We start from the raw sequence: 21838 nt of genomic DNA, 5'->3' as shown, positions 1-21838 counted from the left end.
TGAAGCCTTGGGGTTCCATCCTCATTCCTTCGTTGTGGCTCGGCTGTTGGCCTTCCTCCAAAGTGGTGTGGATCAGAAGCTTGCTTCGAGTATGATCAATGGTCAAATTTATGCTCTGGCTGTTTTCTTTTAGCGACCCTTGGCCATGCATTCTTTGGTTCACACGTTCATTCAGGGGGTTTTTCATGTGGTCCCTCCCGAGCGCTCCCCTTTGCCACCGTTGGATTTGAATTTGGTGCAGTCAGTTCTTCAGAAGCTTCCCTTTGAGAGCATACAGGATATACCCCAGCTTTCACTTTTGCAAAAAGTTGCCTTCCTTGTTGCTGTCACTTCTGCACGGTGGGTGTTGGAGTTGGCGTCTTTGTCCTGTAAGCTGCCTTATATGGTTTTGCACAAGGTGAAGGCGGTACTTCGACCTCCCCCTTCTTTTCTATCAAAGGTGTCAGATTTGCATTTGAGGATATTGCCTTTCCTTCCCTGTGTCCTGGACCAACGCACCCTGAAAAGGTGACACTGCACTACCAGGATGTGGTTCACGTGATTCGCATGTACCTTTTGGTATCGGCTGCATTTCGGAAGTCTGATTCTTTCTTTGTTCTGACGGATGGTCTGGCAGCCTCTTCTGACACTAATTCCTATTGGATTCGACAGACGATTGGACAGGTTATAGGCCTATGCCATTAATTGGCGCGAACTTCCCTTCCCGGTTATGGCGTTCTCCGCTAGGGTGGTAAACGCCTCCTGGGCACTCCGACATCAGGCATCTGTTTTTTAAGTTTGCAAAGCAGTGACCTGGCCGTCTGTGCACACGTTTACCAAGTTCTATAGGGTTGATGTGTTGGCGTCTTCTGATGCTAGATTTAACTGCAAAGTTTTTCAAGCGGCTGTTTAGGGTTCCTGGGCACCCTCTTTGGGGTCTTCCGGAGTGTTGGCTTGTTGCCCTGGGTTTTTTTGTTTTTTTTTTCTCTCCACTGATCGGTTTGCCCACCCCTCATTGTGGCACTACTTGGGGACATCCCTATTTTATGGATAAGAAGGAGATGATGTGTCAGTCAATGAACATAAGAAAAAATTTGATTTTTTGTGCACACTACAAAAAATATAATATCTTTTTTTAAAAAAAAGATAATATAATCTTTGTTATGGATAAGGAGATGCTGTGTCCGTCATTGAACTCCGAGAAAGGGATTTTACGGTGAGTACAAAAAAATACAAGTTTTATAACACAGTTGTAGCTAATTGCCTTCACAATCCCAAGTGGGACAACTTCTGTGTATCTTTCATTGTTTAGGGGTGGTGACAATTTCAGAACACACTTCATTTTTTTTTTTATCGAATTAGATTTAATGTACCAATTTGAATGTGGTTGGTACAGCAACTTCCTGTACCAGAATTGTGTATTTCAGGTTACCATATTTAAGTCAGTGGAGGGGAAGGGGGGAGGGGGACTTGCTTGCCCTGTGCAGGGCCGTGTTGTGCCAGCAAGGGTATGCACAGGTGAGAGAAGCGGTGCCCCAATATGGCATCTATGTGTGTGCAGGTGTGTGTCTCAAACTCGCCCTGGGTGTGTTTAGGGTTCTTGCACTCGCAAGGATGTCACATTGGGACACCACGGGCTGTGTCCATGCAGCTTCGTGTCCCGGTAGATATCTTTGAGACTGCCGACAAAGTGATGTATGGAACCACCTGTGCATCACCTTGCCGACCCAACATAGCTCTGCACTGGGCAGGCAGGTAATTACCCCGTGTGAATGATGCTTAATTCATCCCTATACATACAGGTATTTGGTACTACTTAGTCTTAAATCATTAAATTAAAGGAACAAGAGCTATATAAAATTCTTTCATCCCTTTCATTTTTGGATGCTCTATGACGAGCTGTACAATTTTTGTGTGTGATGCCTTTCTGCAGAATGTGAATATAATGACTGTTGGGTTTTTTTTTTTGGTAATGTTGCTTGCTGTGATTTTAAAAAACACATTCAAATATGTGACTGTTATCCACCTGTTTACATTATATCCTCACATAGGTGCCCCAAGAAGTGGTTCTCCCAGCTCTGTAGATAATATAATCAAAAATACTTCCACTGAATTGGCACAGGCAGAAGATAAGAGTGGACCTAGTGGTATATATTTATGTATTTCCTGCTTTTATTAACCTCCAATAGTAGCTGTCCTTTTATTTATTTTTTTTTATTGGTGTACCTGTCACCCACAAAGAGTACAGGAAGACATTGTGCTACCCTAACAGTATTCAGCCTGTCACTTGAAACTAGTGACACCATTTTTCTGAGTTCTCTTTTTGCTCTCTATGGCAGCAGTGGCTTCTGTGTTACATATGGGCAGCAGGTACACCCAGCCAAGGCATAGCCATTATGGTTGTCATAAATATATCAGCTATTAACATTTTGTGTTTTCTTTTCATTTATATGTTACTAGCATTCTAGGAAATGTTTTATTTTTCCTCTGCATGGTTTAATATCCCCATCACTAAATATACACTCAACATACCTGGACAAAAAAACGTTATTTTGTCATTGAAAGGTTAAACCCAAATCTAGTATGGGTACTGGGCTGTTCTTGACAGTCTTCTCTATTTTGTTGAATCACTGCATGCAAAGGTATACATATCTACATTCTGATGGTAAAAGCTAAATTGCTTGAAACTAACTCACTAATGTGGCAAATGTCTTTTACTTAGGGCTGGTTCACACCAGATGCAGTCCAGTGTGTTTTATTCTGCATCAAAAAATCAAAAACACATGGATGATGTTTAGCATGGTCTCCATGGTCCTAATTTACACCAGTGCAGTGCATTCCAGTTATGTCAACAAAAGTAGAACGTGCTGCATTTTGTTCTGTATGGAATGCATCTGGAACACAGCAAAACACATCATGTCCTTCACTGAGATGAAAGAAGAAAAAAAGGGGGGGGGGATGTACCGGAACATATCAAGATCACGCATGCAGAAATGAGTCTAGAACGCAGACATTGTGGTGTGCATCGGCCCTTAAAGTGTATCTGTGGTCAAAATGTAAAATCATATATTCATTTCCACATTGTATTTCAATTATTTATAGCCTACTGATATAAATCTGAACAATCTTGAATTTGTAAACTTGCTTTGTGAAGATCCCCACACGTTTACTTCCTTGAATTCTGTTACGCATAAGGGTAGATTTACTAAAACTGGTGCTCTCAGAATCTGCTGCAGCTGTACATGGTAGCCAATCAGCTTCTAACTTCAGCTTGTTCAATTAAACTTTGGCAATAAAACCCGGAAGCTGATTGTTTTATATGCAGAGGTGCACCAGATTTTGCACTCTCCAGTTTTTGTAAATAGCCCCCACATTCATTCCATGCCATGTTTGTAGGCACTGCGGTGCCACAGAATTCAGAGTCTGCCTTCTGAACTACAAATGGAAGTGCTGAGAGGAGGAGTTTCAGGAGGCATGGTCAGTACAGCAATCACAGCTTGCAGGCAGCAAGGCATCATGGGATATGTAGTCCTTAGAAATTGAAAGTAAATTGCAAAGCATGCAGGGAATCTAGTAAGTTGTGGAAAGAGATGACCAGCATACATGTAAAACTCAACATGAAAGGAGATTTTTTGAAGTAATCTTAGAGTGGATTATCAAAAATAACTATTGTTTATATTGCAATGTTAATGTTATACAATGAAAATATATGCTGTGATTATAGATTTCTTTAGGTCACACAAATAAATACTAGGGAAAATGGATCTGTAGCCTTCCATCCAACCAGTGTACCAAGTGAAAACTTACACAAATCAAAATATTTCCATGCAAATTCCATGTATATAGACTGCAGTGTTGGTCACTAAGCCTTTTCAAGAAAGGTGTCAAAAGTGGCCAACACTTTGAATTCAAGTAGGATAATGATATGAAATGTGGCATCTGTTTTCAACTGTGTAGGAATGCTAAGGCCCGGTTCACACCACAAATACACACACCAGATCCATTACAGATGCGTTTCTGCATGCATGCTTTTTAACACTTTTTTTTTTCTTTTACTGTACTGGAGTCTGGTGTGTTTTTTATACATTCCAGTGCAATTTTGATGTGTTTTACCATGTTCCAGTACAGTCCAGTGCAGGAATAAATGCAGCATGTTGTACTTTTTTTTTTTTTTTTTTTCTGGAACTCCTTGGAATTGTTGTGAACTATGCCTTTGGAAACCATATAAGCTATTTTCCATGCTTTTTTTGATGCAGCAAAAGACATACTGGAGTGCATGTGGTGTGAACTGGCACTAAAATTTGCAGAATTTTTATCTGTAGGTGGCTACCCCGCTACCTAGGCTCACACATTTTGTCATAGTCCTTCTGCCCAGCCACCACAGTCTCTGATTCAAACTGAAAGCGTATATTGCTTAGTTCAAATATTTTAAAAACATTGGCACAAAATTGAAGAAGCGGAGTAACAGTTCATGCCTCTCAGCCATTTTGCTGCATGAGTCTAAACATGCTACATATTTTCTGCAGTTTGAAGCTTGAATCTTAAGTATTGTGTCACATGAGATATTTAAATAATAAAACGTACACATTGACCTATATCCTTAGACCTGATTCACACTTGAATATTTACATCTTTTAAGTCAAACAAGATAAACAGATTTTTTTTTTTTTTTTGTGTCGCAATGTATTTATTTTTTTTATATTGTAAATTTAGTGAAAGAAATCCTCTCAAGGTTCCTCTCCTGACATCTTATGAGGGTTTTTTCTGAGCACCATTAACTCAAGCATGCAGGGTTTTTTTGTTTCCTCCACAATACTGTATATTACATGCATGCTGTGAAATCTTTAAGGGAAAAGTTGGCGCTAGGATATTCTAGTAAGTTAAAAAATCTTCATGGAAAGATTACTTTTTATACCTAGGAGACCCTTACTTTGCCTGGAAAAAACAACCTCCAGAAATGTTGGGGAAAAACTTTTTTTTTCCAAACCCGTTTTATTTTTCTGGGAAAAATTAAAAAAAAAAAGTGTAGAATTTGTTCTTTACAATGATAAATAATATCTATGACATGGCATTCAAACTATATAACATGAAGACCTTGATAATTAAGGTGACATTAAAAGCAATTTGATAATTTAAGACTTTATGTAAAGTCTTAAATTATTGCAATTTATTTCAGCTGAATACAAGCAAATCAAATCCTGGAATATGAATCGGGTAACACTGTACTTCTCAATGAAGTTCTCAAACAAGAGAAATATGCTTTTCTGCCACTAGGGGGCACTGCATTGGAAAGGATGCAGTTTAGTTTGCTTGTATGCTCCATCTTGTACCTCCTACAGTTGGGTGATTGTTGGGATATAGAGTTAGTTCCTGTCCTCCTCAGGCCTTAAAGTGGTTGTAAAGGCTCAAGGTTTTTGACATTTATGCATTCTATGCATGAAGGTAAAAAACATTTTGTGTGCAGCAGTCCCCACCCCCCTTCTCAATGCTTACCCGAGCCCCTTCTTGATACAGTGGCTCCCCTGAAACTTTCCCTCCTCATTGGCTAAGACAGCAGCCATTGGCTCCTGCTACTGTCAATCACAGCCAGTGAACCAATGAAGAGAGAGCTGGGGGTGGATTCGAGCTGCATTCTGTGTGTGGATGAATAGTTTGGAACAAGCCTGCTTGGGTACCTTCATAGCAAGCTGCTTGCTGTGGGGACATTCGGCAGGAGGGAGTGGCCATGAGCGCCACCCAGGGACCTTAGAAGAGGAGGTTCGGGGGTTCTTTCTCTGTGCAAAACCACTGCACAAAGCAGGTAAATATCACATATGTTGTTTTGGTGTTTTTTTTTTTTTTTTTTTTTTTTTTTTTTTTCGCTTTTAATATCACTGGCAGGTAAGAGGTAAATTTGGTCAGTAAGTTTGAATGTCTTTGTCTAGACCAGTAATGGGCAAACTACGGCCCGGCGGACCTTTTAATCCGGCCCGCGGAGCTAGGCTCCCGCGAGGCTCCTCTCACAGTCCGCCCTGAAGACCGGTGTAGCATGAAAATCTGTCTCCTATGAGGATCTGTCCCCCTCGACATATCTGCGCATGTGCCGGAGATCGCCGATCGGCTGCTAATGCCTGAAACTGGCACATGCGCAGATAAGTCGAGGGGGACAGATCCTCATAGGAGACAGATTTTCATGCTACACCGGAACGGCGCGGGAATACGGCGAGAGGAACGTGCGGAGCAAAGGTAAGTGAATTGACACAGGGGGGACTTGGGGACTTAATATGGGGGATGAATTACTATAGGGGGGATGAATTACTATGGGGGGGATGAATTACTATAGGGGGGATGAATTACTAGGGGGAATGAATTACTATATGGGGGATGAATTACTATGTGGGGGATGAATTACTATGTGGGGGATGAATTACTATGTGGGGGGATGAATTACTATGTGGGGGGATGAATTACTATGTGGGGGATGAATTACTATGTGGGGGATGAATTACTATATGGGGGATGAATTACTATATGGGGGATTAATTACTATGCTTACTATGGGGGAATATTACTATACTTACTATGGATGACACATACACATCATTCATCTACTCTTGGTCCGGCCCCCGGGTCCAATATATGAACCCATTGCGGCCCTCAAGTCAAAAAGTTTGCCCACCCCTGGTCTAGACCAACATCTAGAGTTTGGAATCCTTTCCAAAGTGCAGTTTTTGCTGAGAGCAAAGCTGCAATTTGCAGTGTAACAAAAAATAAAAAATGGCTTTCAATTTGTAAAATTACTCCACACTGAATTTTTTCCAAATTATCAAAAAAAAATTATTTCTTTTCTGGAAAAAACAGGGAAAAAAACATTTTCTCTTGGCTTCAAAATGTCTGTAAATTTTACATCTCTAGTCGTAACGCACTGTCTTTTGTTTTTTTTTTTCCCCTTCAGCAAACAAGCGCTCCACTTCAGCATGTAATTTAAAGCAGGCAGACAGCGTCATGAATAAGCGATTGTCCTCTTCATCTGCCACTCTTCAAACTTCTTCAGAAAAAGGTAATTTTTTTTTTTTTTAGGATGTCTTAACAATATTGATACATATGAGCTGAACTTGTACTGTAGTGCAATAAAGGCAAATGTTTTTCATCATAATGGAGCATTGTTATAGAACATATTCTATCCTGAAATCCTGCTTAGAGGTATTTTATGCTTTAATTTCCTCATAAAGTAAACCTGTCACCTGTTTTAATCATTTAAAACTAGAAGCTCTGACACCTCAGTGCCTAATATTACCTTTATTAAATCCCAAAACCTTCCTTCGTGTGCTTTTTTTTTTTGGGGGGGGGGGGGACTGTTACTTGGCCAAAATGTAGTCCCAGGCCTCCAATGGGTGGATATATCTAATATTTGTCATAATATTATGTCGTAGAGGTCTTAAGGCTGCTGTATATTGTTCGAATTTTAGCCAGTTCCTGATAAATTGACTGAGATTCGAGCTGTGGGTTCTTCTGTCAGTACCACCAAGCTCAACAAAAAATAATTCAGTTGACTTTTGTCGAAAGAGCCAGGTGGAAACGTTCAGCCAAGCAGCGCTTGCATCTAATTGAATGCAGACGCTGTTCAAGTATTTTGACAGCTGCAGATGCCAGCTTTCTGAATACATTAGCTGAGAGCACATCCATCCGTGTTTAGCATAACTAGAGAAATCCGTTAGATTCCTTTTGCTCAGTTTGCAAGCTGAATGAAACTCTGTGTGTTTGTGTGTGTGGCCAGCCTTAGGGATTTATGTGTCCTAAGTAGGTGTTTGGTGGTTTAAATTACTTTTTATTACATTTGCTTTATGATTGTATATAGTAATATTATTACCGGTACTTTATGTAGTGACGAATATATATACAGTAAAGGAAATAAGTATTTGATCCTCTGCTGATTTTGAATGTTTGCCCACTCACAAAGAAATGATCAGTCTAAAAATTGAATGGTAGGTGTATTGTAACACTGAGAGACAGAGTAGCAACAAAGAATTCAAAAGAAATGCATGTCTAATAAATTATGCACTGATTTCAATGTTCATGAGGGAAATAAGTATTTGATCCCCTATCATTCAGCAGGATTTCTGGCTACCAGGTGTCTTTCATACAGGTAACAAGCTGAGATTAGAAGCAGTCTCTTAAAGGGAGTGCTGCTAATCTCATTTTGTTACCTGTATAAAAGACACCTGTTCACAGGAGCAATCAAACAATCAGATTCCAAACTCTCCACCATGGCAAAGACCAATGACCTGTCCAAGGATGTCAGGGACAAGATTGTAGACCTACACAAGGCTGGACTGGGCTACCAAACTATCGCCAAGCAGCTTGGTGAGAAGGTGACAACAGTTGGTGCAATCATTCGCAAATGGAAGAAACACAAAACAACTGTCAGTCTCCCTAGGTCTGGTGTACCATGCAAGATCTCACCTCGTGGAGTGTCAGTGATCAGAAGAACATTGAGGAATCATCCCAGAACTATACGCGAGGATCTTGTCAATGATCTCCAGGCAGCTGAGACCACAGTCACCAAGAAAACAATTGGTAACACACTACGCCGACAAGGATTGAAATCCTGCAGTGCCCACAAGGTCCTTCTGCTCAAGAAAGCACGTGTCCAGGCCCATCTGAAGTTTGCCACTGAACATCTGAATGATCCAGAGGAGGACTGGTTGAAAGTGTTATCAGATGAGACCAAACTCGAGCTCCTTGGCATCAACTCAACTCGCCATGTTTGGAGGAGGAGGAATGCTGCCTATGACCCCAAGAACACCATCCCAACTGTCAAACATGGTGGTGGAAACATTCTGCTTTAGGGGTGTTTTTCTGCTAAGGGGACAGGACAACTGCAACGCATCAAAGGGACGATGGACGGGGCAATGTACCGTCAAATCTTGGGCGACAACCTTCTTCCCTCAGCCAGGGCATTGAAAATGGGTCGTGGATGGGTGTTCCAGCATGACAATGACCCAAAACACACGGCCAAGGCAACAAAGGAGTGGCTCAAGAAGAAGTACATTAAGGTCCTGGAGTGGTCTAGCCAGTCTCCAGACCTTAAGTCAATTGAAAATCTGTGGAGGGAGCTGAAAGTTCAAGTTGCCAAACATCAGCCACCAAATCTTAATGACTTGGAGAGGATCTGCCAAGAGGAGTGGGCCAAAATCCCTCCTGAGATGTGTGCAAACCTGGTGGCCAACTACAGAAAACGTGTGACCTCTGAGATTGCCAACAAGGGATTTGCCACCAATAACTAAGTCATGTTTTGTGAAGGGGATCAAATACAGTACTTATTTCCCTCATGAACATGCAAATCAGTGCATCATTTGTTAGACATGCATTTCTTTTGAATTTTTTTGTTGCTATTCTGTCTGTGTTTACAATACACCTACCATTAGATTTTTTTGACTGATCATTAATTTGTGAAAAAAAAAAAAAAAAAAATATATATATATATATATATATATATATATATATATATATATATATATATATGATCCTGTGCACAGGTGAGAACTGGTCCAGTTGTGAAATTGCATAAATTCAGCATTTCACTGACAAGCCATAGCTGAAATTAAACACGATTTCAACACAAGGGTTTAATTTTAACTCTTTAATTTGCACAATATGCTCAATTTGTTATTGGCTAGCAGAGAATTAAACAGCCATGATTTATGGAATGTTCTTGGCTTGTTAAAAGGTTAGACAAAAGGGAATTAATCCACTCTGTGTTGTATGGTCTTTGCCAGTCTATAGGAGTTCTGTTTTTCATTCTATTTTGACTTTATTTTATTATTTACACAGGCATACAGTATATCAATTTGTTCTGTGGCACTCTCAGATCTACTTATTTTTTTCCCTTTGTCCAGACTTGTTAACTTTGCATTTTTCACAGGTGCAAAGCAGAGGAGTTCATCATTAAGCAGACTGAGTAACAAAACTCCTCTCAGTCCACAGCCCTTCTCGCCTAGGGTTTCCAACCAGGACAATAAAGGTGCAGATTTTAGTTTATATACACTAACTTTTGATTTTTGATTTTTTTTTTTAGGCCAGCTCTAACCAATTTCAGCTTTTTGTGGTTGCTGGCAAGGCAAATTACGTGTCAGCTTCTAATATCTTAGAAACTTGTGGGAAAATCATCGCCAGGGTTCCCAGCTTTACCATTCATGGTCATCATGAAACTAAATTATATTCTTCTATTAAGTAGGTTTTCCAAATATGGAATAATTAGGGAATCCTAGATTAAATAAAATATGGTATCCAAATATATACAAAAATAAACAACTAACACCCTATAGCATACAAGTCTAACTTTCACCCTTGAAAGTGTAATAATCTTAATACTACCCCAATATGCGCAAACCCTACTAAAATACAAAAAATCAATAAAAATCAAAAAATGTGAAAAACACGTGAAAACATATAGTCTCCAAAAACAAAATGATATACTCGTGTCCAAAATTAAAGTCATTCCCAATTCAGATTCCAATAAGGAAAAATCCCATATCCTGGTTAGCGAGCCCTCCAAATGGCTCCAACGTACAATGTGAACCTCCAAAAAAAGAAAAACTTATATAGTGCGTTACCCTTATATACAAATGATCAAAAATTAACTATGCAATATGCTCTGTGCAACTTCAAATCAAGTGTGACCACATAAGTGAAACGTGTAACAACCGTGATGGTGAATCACTCTTGTGAACTAAAATAGTCCAAGTGACAATAGCCGTGTACACTTCTAAAGTATAAGGAATAAATACCCTTACCAAATGGCCATAAACGGGGTATATTAAATTTATTCCAAAGACTGCCTTCCCAGCCTGAGTATTAATCTTTTTGATGTCATCACAGCCTCATAGATGCTTCTCCTAGATGTCATCAGGGCTTTAGCAGGAGTACTCCATAGTACTCATAGTATCCATGCTCCACAGATGTACATGATATATGGAAAGGATATAGTGTATATAATGTTCAGAATATACTTTATTATTGCTCTTACGTTAAATAAATAATAAAACCGCCATATTCCCATGGCTCCAAACCTCTGCAGTGTCCAAGCAGCTTCCAGGAGTGTTTGGTAAGAATTTCTACTATCCAAGATGGCCACTCCGCCACTTCCGGTTCCTCCGTGTGCATCCGACGTCATTTCCCTTTGACGCGTTTCATCACTTCCAGGACTTAATCATAAGGGGTGTGTGCGTCGGACTGATCGGCCGCACTTATACCCCTCCTCTCAATGGCTCCGAGACCATGGCTGCCATATTAAAGCAGGGAAAGGTGCCAGTAATGTTCCGTACTTATAATGTCTCTACTTCATAACAGAATCTGCGGCTGCTATACAACGTCTCCCTTACCGTATATATCCCTAAGCACCCTCATTTACAACAATATACCCCCACAGAAGAATACATCTCAAATAGCTTCTCAGGAATACTATATAAACATAAACAATCTATCCTATGCCATCCTCATGTTAATCTTATAGGGCTTCATTGTATATGCCCATAACCAAGTAAAAGGGGCACATTACCTGTTTAATAAAGATATATATATATATATATATATATATATATATAACCCTGATCTATATGCAACTAACAAAGGTTCCCTTATATAAATTTCCTTATGTCTTATTGTGTACTTATTAAAACCAACATATCAAATTTACATAAATGGCAATAATTAATATTCCTCCTACCTATATACTAAAATATGATCCCAATCAATTATTAAATAATCTAGAATATCATCTTTAATATCTCCTCTAATCATGTTCACTAGTGATAAAAATTAAATATGAATTATTAAAACAAATATATAATAAACCATAATATAAAATAATCATCAATATCATTATATAAAATACCGCTATTACGTAGCCTATAAAATTGGATTAATATAAGGCTGGCATAGGATAGATTGTTTATGTCTATATAGTATTCCTGAGAAGCTATTTGAGATGTATTCTTCTGTGGGGGTATATTGTTGTACATGAGGGTGCTTAGGGATATTTAAGGTAAGGGAGAAGTTGTATAGCAGCTGCAGATTCTGTTATGAAGTAGAGACATTATAAGTACGGAACATTACTGGCACCTTTCCCTGCTTTAATATGGCGGCCGTGGTCTCGGAGCCATTGAGAGGAGGGGTATAAGTGCGGCCGATCAGTCCGACAAACACACCCCTTATGATTAAGTCCTGGAAGTGATGAAACGCGTCAAAGGGAAGTGACATTGGATGCACACGGAGGAACCGGAAGTGGCGGAGTGGCTGGTAGAAATTCTTACCAAACACTCCTGGAAGCTGCTCGGACACTGCAGAGGTTTGGAGTCATGGGAATATGGCGGTTTTAATGTTTATTTAAAGTAAGAGCAATAATAAAGTATATTCTGAACATTATATACGGAATTACACTATATCCTTGCCATATATCATGTACATCTGTGGAGCATGGGTACTATGAGTACTATGGAGTACTCCTGCTAAAGCCCTGATGACATCTAGGAGAAGCATCTATGAGGCTGTGATGACATCATAAAGATTAATACTCAGGCTGGGAAGGCGGTCTTTGGAATAAATTTAATATACCCCTTGTGGTATTAAGGCGTGGTTTTATGGCCATTTGGTAAGGGTATTTATTCCTTACACTGCTATTGTCACTTGGATTATTGTATTTCACAAGAGTGATTCACCATCACGGTTGTTGCACAGTGTTCACTTTTCACTTATGTGGTCACACTTGATTTGTAGTTGCACAGAGCATATTCATTTTTGATCATTTGTTTATAAGGGTAACGCACTATATAAGTTTTTTTCTTTTTTTGAGGTTCACATTGTCCGTTGAAGCCATTTGGAGGGCTCACTGACCAGGCTTTGGGATTTTTCCTTATTGGAATCCAAATTGGAAATGACTTTAATTTTGGACACGAGTGTATAATTTTGTTTTTGGAGACTATGTTTTCACGTGTTTTTTCACATTTTTTTTATTTTTTTTTTTTTGTATTTTAGTAGGGTTTGAGCATATGGGGTAGTATTAAAATTAGGGAATCCTGCTAGAATATGGCCACTTTTGTTGTGACCTTGTGAATACATGAGGTTCTAGCTTCTGTGGGGAAACCATGTCTCAACAGACAAGTTGTCAGGTAAAATGCCTGCCAAGCCCAATCAGAGCTTTAGAAAAATGTCACCTTTTGCTTGCCTCAAATTATGAAGAACGGAGACAGTCAGATAATGAGCACTTTGGGGAGTAGAGAAGCAAATATGTGCTATAATAGGTGTTCAAATAGAACCGTATAAAATGTACCAACAAAATATTCACTTTCAAAATATTGTGCAACTCAGTACACAAACAATGTGTCCATAATATTTCTTATTAAATCCAAATAAACAAAGCCCTCAACTGCTTCTGTGCCACCCTATAGCGGAAATACTGCTACAGGGCGGCACGGTGCACATAATCACGTGTGTGTGTATGTATGTATGTGTGTGTGTGTGTGTGTGTGTGTGTGTGTGTGTATATATAGATAGATATAGATATATAGATAGCTATTTTGCGGCCTCGGCTGTCAATCACCGGGCCTCGGCCGGTGACTCCCCACTGGCACTCGGCAATCTCCGGGTATTACCAACGGGGAAGAAACCTGTATGTAAACAATACCGATCTCTCCCCTGTCAGCTCCTGCACATTGCTTTGTATGGCTCTGCATAGCAGAGTCATACAAAGCAGTGTGCTTACAGTATAAAGCACACACAGCCCACATAGTAAAACAGCACATAGTATAAAATAAACCCTTTGATCGCCCCACCTGTTAAACCCTTCCTGCCCAGTGCTATTAGTACAGTGTCAGTGCTTTTTGCTAGCACTGATCACTGTGTTGGTGTCACTGGGGATGTCAGTGACATCAAGTCAGTTCCCCCCAGTGTCAGAATGTCCGCTGCTATCCCGCTATAAGTTGCTGATCAACGCCATTACTAGTAAATAAAAAAAAAAAACATTCCAGTATATATACCACCATTTGTAAATGCTATAACTTTCATGTAAAACCAATTAATTTACACTAATACATAAAAGTGCAGCGCTTAAAAAGTGACAAATAATCATAAAGAAACCGTGAAAAGTGTATCAAAAAATATAGTCCATCCAAAAATGAAAGAAAAGTCCCAGCGGTTGTGATGAAACAAAATAAAATCCAAGAATAGTTGTTGTCACCAACCACTACTACAGAAGGCTTACCAGAATGCACTTTGTCTAAATAATCCAGAAAGCCGGACACTTGAATCCTCCTCCAGATCCTCCAGATCTCCAAAAGAGCAGATAAAGATCTATCAACAATGGACCTTAATTGGGGTAGCTAAACCACAATAATTTTATGTATTATTGTGGATTGCCTAGTATCAGGGTGTTGGTGTTCAGCTGCTATATGTTTTACAACTCATTTTTTTTATTATCTATTGTGGTTTTATTAGCGCAGGTTTATATATATATATACACTTTTAATTAATTTACACGTATTGGAATTTTTTTTAGTAAAGACGCAGCAGAATACGTTTTGATTATTTTTTTTTTTTTTTACTGGACATGTTTAATAGCAAAAAGTAAAAAATTATAGTGTTTTTTGTTTCAAAATTGTCGGTCTTTTTTTGTTTATAGGGAAAAAAAGTTAAAAAAAAAATACCACCAAAAGAAAGCTCCATTTGTGAGGGAAAAAAAGGACGTAAATTTCATTTGGGTGCAGTGTTGCATCACCGCTCAATTGGCAGTGTAAATAACGCAGCGCTTTATTGCAGAAAAAATGGCCTGGTCAGGAAGGGAGTAAATCCCCTGGAGGGCAAGTGGTTAATGTCCACCATCAGGTGCAATATGTGCAAAAAAAAGTATAATATAAATACATAGAAATAAATTACTACAAAAAAATCACTTTGCATAAAAATGTGATGTCAAAGCACCCAGTGTCCTTCACCTCTTCATATAAATGGTTCACCTCTTTCAACACAACTTAAAATGCAAATTAAAAATGTTTTTCTCTTTAAAAGGTATCATGCACCATGCAATCCACTTCCACCTTGTTGGAGAACTATACAATCCTTAACAGCCAACGATGGGTTAATCCAATCTCTTCATTAATGGGCTTGCAAGGTTCTAACTTTTTCAGACCATTTGCCAACATGTCAAAAAACAGGGAGCAAGGCTTCATAGCGTAAAACAATCTATTATTTATTAATAAAAACCATAATAGGTACGCTCACATTGCCACGTGTCATGCCTGACACTATGGAGGTATGTGCATATACAAGTAAAGCCGCTGGCTCCAGCTGCGAACATACAGGTGAAACTCGAAAAATTAGAATATTGTGCAAAAGTTCATTTATTTCAGTAATGCAACTTAAAAGGTGAAACTAATATATGAGATAGACTCATTACATGCAAAGCAAGATAGTTCAAGCCGTGATTTGTCATAATTGTGATGAACAGCTCATGAAAACCCCAAATCCACAATCTCAGAAAATTAGAATATTATATGCAATCAATAAAACAAGGATTGTACATAGAACAATATCGGACCTCCTGAAAAGTATAAGCATGCATATGTACTCAGTACTTGATTTGGGCCTCTTTTGCAGCAATTACTGCCTCAATGTGGCGTGGCATGGAAGCTATCAGCCTGTGGCACTGCTGAAGTGTTATGGAAGACCAGAATGCTTCAATAGCGGCCTTCAGCTCTTCTGCATCACTCGGTCTCATGTCTCTCATCTTTCTCTTGGCAATGCCCTATAGATTCTCTATGGGGTTCAGGTCAGGCGAGTTTCCTGGCCAATCAAGCACAGTAATCCCACGGTAATTGAACCAGGTTTTGGTGCTTTTGGCAGTGTGGGCAGGTGCCAAGTCCTGCTGGAAAATGAAGTCAGCATCTCCATAAAGCTCGTCTGTGGAAGGAAGCATGAAGTGCTCCAAAATCTCCTGGTAGATGGCTGCGTTGACCCTGGACTTAATGAAACACAGTGGACCAACACCAGCAGATGACATGGCTCCCCAAATCAACACAGACTGTGGAAACTTCACACTGGACTTCAAGCATCTTGCAGTGTGTGCCTCTCCATTCTTCCTCCATACTCTGGGGCCTTGGTTTCCAAATGAGATGCAAAAGTTGTTCTCATCAGAAAAGAGGACTTTGGACCACTGAGCAACAGACCAGGTCTGTTTTTCTTTAGCCCAGGTAAGACGCTTCTGACGTTGTTTGTTGTTCAGGAGTGGCTTGACAAGAGGAATACGACATTTGAAGCCCATGTCCAGGATCCGTCTCTGTGTGGTGGCTTTTGATGCACTGACTCCAGCCTCAGTCCACTCCTTGTGAAAGTCCATAACACTTTTGAATGTCCTTTTCCTGACAATCCTCTCCAGGCTGCAGCCATACCTGCTGCTTGTGCACCTCTTTCTTCCACACTTTTCCCTTCCACATAACTTTCTATTAATGTGCTTTGATACAGCACTTTGGGAACATCCAACTTCTTTTGCAATTACCTTTTGAGGCTTTCCCTCCTTGTGGAGGGTGTCAATGATGGTTTTCTGTACAACTGTCTGGTCAGCAGTCTTTCCCATGATTGTGATTTCTACTGAACCAGACTGAGAGACCATTTAAAGGCTCAGGAACCCTTTGCAGGTGTTATGGCTTAATTAGCTGATTAGAGTGGGACACTTTGAGCCTAGAATATTGCACCTTTTCACAATATTCTAATTTTCTGAGATTGTGGATTTGGGGTTTTCATGAGCTGTAAGCCATAATCATCACAATTATGACAAATCACAGCTTGAACTATCTTGCTTTACATGTAATGAGTCTATCTCATATATTAAACTTCAAAAAAAATATAGTTTGCGCTTAAATACATACAAAAGTGACAAAACAATAAACAATATATTAGATCAAAGTGAAATCCAGCAAAAAAGAAAGTCCAAAAGTTTAAATAATCTATAATGTCCAAAATAATTACCAAGTGAATCCACCACCAAAAATGGTTAAATAAAACTCACCAAAGTAATATGCTGATTGTTGAAAAAACCAGCATATAGCACTTGTTACTCTGGGAGCAATAATCAATATGGTGACCGCAATACTGAAAAAATGAGGGATGAACTCCAACAGATGATGTTCTGCAAAGCTGAAAATCCACTCCAAAGGTGATTTAGTATCCAAACTGAGAGATGATCAGACCATCACTCGAAAGAAAAAAGTGAACAATCATGGTGCAGTATGTTTTAAAAAAAACATCAAACTTTAATGAAGAAATGCACATACAAGCAAGGTGTCCAGACTGACACCAGTATAGACAGGGTGTGTACTGAATACAAGCGACTCAGACCCAGCTAAACATGCACAAACAATGTGCAAGGAGACCAGGAACATGCTGAACGTCACATCCAAAGGCACCGACCTAAGCTTTTCGTCATAGACGTCCTCATGGGGTGGAAGTGTAAGTTGCATTACTGAAATAAATGAACTTTTGCACAATATTCAAATTTTTTGAATTTCACCTGTAGGTTGCGGGTCAAAGTGGACTCAGTGCGGGGAACTTTACTCTAATGTAAAGAAGAAATCTAAAGAAGGGGCTATGAATTGGTATTAAAGTAGTATTATAGGCATTTTTTTTCCTCATTTTGGATAGAGTAAAGTAGGGTTATAACCCCTTTTCATTTTTTTTTTATGCCATCTGTGTCCCATTGGGGACTTTTACTTTCACTTCCTGTCCTATATCCAAAACAGGAAGTGAGAGGATATCCCTGAAAATTAAAGGGATCCATTGCCCCCCCCCCAGGTCACTGTATTACTGTTCTGGGGACAGGTAGCAATAAAAACAGGCTTTCTAATCCATCTCCACTCCACTAAAAAGCCATTTTTGCCTTTAGTTATACTTGAATGCTTTTCTATTACAGTGTACATACTGGCAAACCCCACTAAGGTCACAGTATTTTTTAGCAACCTGGATGATCAGACATTACAAGACAGAGTTCACTTTGATCCACTCAGCACTGCCAGAAACTGTAAAAATATGTTTGCAGCAGTGCCCAGGAATTCGGAGAACATGGCAGAAGTCATCTAAAAGGTTTTGTTTTTATGAATAGTCTGTTCAGTATCTGTTTATGGTATATACTGGTTTACTGAAGCTGAAGTCCAGGCAAATGGCTAAATACACAGTTAAAATATAACTAAAGGCAAAACTTTTTTTTAAGTTTTAGACATTGTGGAGAAGGATTAGAATACTTGTTAGGTATTTATTGCTATTTCTACTCCCTTTAGGGAGATTTGTTCTGTTTACCGTTATCATCAAGAGTGAAAGTAAAAGAAAATCCCATATTTTGGGTTGTACCTAGAACAGTAATAGAGGGGTGGTACAGGAAGTGAAGGGGAATCCCTCCCCAAAGGGGCACAGATGGCAAAATATAAACTGACAGGGGTTTTAACCTTCCCTTACTCTATCAAAACTGGAAAATACATTTTGTCTATAGTTCTACTTTGATTGCATAAATGGGAACTGCGATTTTATTTTATTATGGGTGGCGCAGAAAAAATATATACATGATCAAAATATATACAAAGTACTATATACAGTCATAACCAAAAATATTGGCACCCATGCATTTGTCAGATAATACACCACTTCGCCCAGAACATTTTGGCAATTACAAATGTTTAGGCATTTTTGTGTTTATTTCTTTTATTTGTATTGGTATGACACAAAAAGCCAAATCTTACACATTCCATTTAAAACTCCAAAAATGGACTGGACAAAATTATTGCCACCTTCTCAAAATTGTAAGAAATAATTGCATTTCAGGTTTGTGATGCTCCTGTAATTTGTCATTAAACTCTCCTGTATTAACAGGTGCTGACATTATTTAAATCACATTGGCAACCAGTTAAAATGGTGAAAAATTGACTGAGCCTTTCTGTTGTGTGTCTCTGTGTGCCACATGGAGCATGGAAAAGAGAAAAAGCGTCAAAGAATTGTCTGAGGATTTGAGGACAAAAATTGTGGAAAAGCATGGAAAATCTCAAGGTTACAAGTTCACCTCCAGAGATCCAAAGCACACGTCAAAAAGCACCCAGAAATGGTTTAAGACAAAGCACTGGAGAGTACTGAACTGGCCAGCAATGAGTCCAAATATATCAATCCAATAGAGCACCTGTGGAGGGATCTCAAAACAGCAGTTGTGAAAAGGACAAAAAATATAAAAGTGCAGCGCTAATTAATAAACGTAATACAATAAAACTCAATACACCCCCAAAATAAATCCAAGATCCTCAATATATATACAGTGTCATGCATGTATTCCCTCTAGGGGAATGTCTTGTGCAAAACGTGAAAAATTATGTATTATATAAAATATATATAATAATACAGTGGTACCACACTTAAAGTGCACAAACGGATGAACAAAATTCAAATACGAGAAAAGTCCAAAATTAATAATAATAATACTAATGATGCAGTGCTTAATGATGAGCTTCACACTCCACTCTTCATGCAAAATTATGTGCAGTGTACGTGATTCACACGTGCCAATCCTTAACGGCCAAAATGCCCCCTCACCTCCTTCCTTAGACCCCAAGGGGCCAGCACGCTTTCAGGATCACACGACCCTATCAGTATGGATCACTCTCTAGATAATGTCTTCCTCCTCCAGCGTCCACCAGTTTAGCAGCCAGCTCCTCCCAGGGTCATAGTAAGACACAAGCAGAGACCCTCCATAGTGCAACCAGTAATTTTATTGGTAATAGGTATATAAAGTAGATTTCCACTCACAAAAACGACGAATATTCCAGCCTCCTACCACATGCTATGGGTGTACTGCATGGGTAATACACAGGGTGTTCCAATATGGCCCCCACGCCGGAAATGACGTCACCGCGTTTACCGGAAGCTCCTCCCCACGTACCGACGCGTTGCGTCACGTCCGCCACGTGGCTTCATCAGGGTGACCCTGATGAAGTCACGTGGCGGACGTGACGCAACGCGTCGGTACGTGGGGAGGAGCTTCCGGTAAACGTGGCGGACGTGACCCAACGCGTTGGTACGTGAAGAGGAGCTTCCGGTAAACGCGGTGACGTCATTTCCGGCGTGGGGGCCATATTGGAACACCCTGTGTATTACCCATGCAGTACACCCATAGCATGTGGTAGGAGGCTGGAATATTCGTCGTTTTTGTGAGTGGAAATCTACTTTATATACCTATTACCAATAAAATTACTGGTTGCACTATGGAGGGTCTCTGCTTGTGTCTTACTATGACCCTGGGAGGAGCTGGCTGCTAAACTGGTGGACGCTGGAGGAGGAAGACATTATCTAGAGAGTGATCCATACTGATAGGGTCGTGTGATCCTGAAAGCGTGCTGGCCCCTTGGGGTCTAAGGAAGGAGGTGAGGGGGCATTTTGGCCGTTAAGGATTGGCACGTGTGAATCACGTACACTGCACATAATTTTGCATGAAGAGTGGAGTGTGAAGCTCATCATTAAGCACTGCATCATTAGTATTATTATTATTATTAATTTTGGACTTTTCTCGTATTTGAATTTTGTTCATCCGTTTGTGCACTTTAAGTGTGGTACCACTGTTATTGTATATGATATTTTATATAATACATAATTTTTCACGTTTTGCACAAGACATTCCCCTAGAGGGAATACATGCATGACACTGTATATATATTGAGGATCTTGGATTTATTTTGGGGGTGTATTGAGTTTTATTGTATTACGTTTATTAATTAGCGCTGCACTTTTATATTTTTTGCACTGTTCACTTATTTTGGGTATAAGTTTAGTGTCAGCAGCTTGTGGTTATAGGGTAGGAGTCCTTGTGAGCGCAGGAGGTTTTTTTGAGTTGTGAAAAGGAACCCTTCCAATCTGAGAGACCTGGAGCAGTTGGCGAAAAAAGAACGGTCCAAAATTCCAGTAGAGAGGTTCTAAGAAATTAATTGATGGTTACAGGAAGCAATTTCAGTTTTCTTCCAAAGGGTGTGCTACCAAATATTAAATGAAAGGTGCCAATAATTTTGTCCAGTCTATCTTTAGGGTTTTGTGTGGAATGTGTCACATTTGGCATTTTTTTTTTCTCCCCTTTTCTTGTCGTACCAATACAAGTAAAATAAACATTACATGCCTAAACATTTGTAACTGCAACAATTTTCTCTGGTGGTGCTTTATCTGACAAATGCAGGGGTGCCAAGATGTTTGGCCTTGAATGTGGGAGTAATACCTGAGGTCCTAATATTCAGCAGTAGAGTACAGCATTGCAATTAGTCATATAATACAAAGCATTGAGCAAATGACATGGTTGTTCCATCGCAGGCTATGAGATGGCATAGTATACAGCACTCTTAATAGAAACTTAATTTGTACCAGAAATAGTTTAAATTTGAAGTAACAATGCCGTAACCAAAAGAGTTATCAGAACTATAGGTGATTAAGAGTGACATCCAAAATGCAGTCACATCAGTGGCTGTTTGCCTCACCATCAATAAATAAATTGGGTAACTTGGTATATAGCATGGATCAGTACTTGGGCATGGTATGGTGGGTTAGCATGGAAAGTGTTTTACGAGTTTGGCCCTACCAGAGAGCAGCGCTGAGTTGACAGCATGACAATCCCTCTGCTCATGCTGCTTCTCCCCTTGTAGCATGTTCTTTGTCAGAAAATATGCACGCAGCATGCCTGATTCACTCAGTCTCTACCAGTTTGAATTCCGCTATATAGGGAATTATAAGCAATTTGTGCCAAAAGATGTAGCTACTTACACTAGTGACATTTTAAAAAGGTTATGATTCATGTCAAATGCATACCTGTATTAATGTTTTT

General features: G+C 39.5%; 1 protein-coding gene across 15 annotated transcripts in view; it reads left to right on the top strand.

Moving 5' to 3' along the window:
- Nucleotides 1–21838, top strand: part of MAP7D3 (MAP7 domain containing 3) — a 145756-nt gene that overhangs the window by 57276 nt on the left and 66642 nt on the right. For 6 of the 15 annotated variants that reach the window (XM_089672243.1, XM_089672241.1, XM_089672236.1 and 3 more), the window contains exons 6-7: nucleotides 2031–2126; nucleotides 6914–7018. In XM_089672243.1, coding sequence (XP_089528369.1) covers nucleotides 2031–2126; nucleotides 6914–7018 — 201 coding nt within the window. Of the gene's footprint in view, nucleotides 1–2030; nucleotides 2127–6913; nucleotides 7019–9883; nucleotides 9983–21838 lie in introns of all 15 variants that reach the window. The other 9 variants (XM_089672229.1, XM_089672232.1, XM_089672235.1 and 6 more) reach the window with 3 other exon arrangements.

Source organism: Staurois parvus, unplaced genomic scaffold (assembly GCF_062004578.1).
Source record: "Staurois parvus isolate SC_StPar_1 unplaced genomic scaffold, SC_StPar_1.0 ptg000123l, whole genome shotgun sequence".
Classification (NCBI taxonomy): domain Eukaryota; kingdom Metazoa; phylum Chordata; class Amphibia; order Anura; family Ranidae; genus Staurois; species Staurois parvus.
The sequence above is the reverse complement of the archived record's forward strand: the minus strand, read 5'-3'. Positions and strand labels throughout refer to the sequence as shown.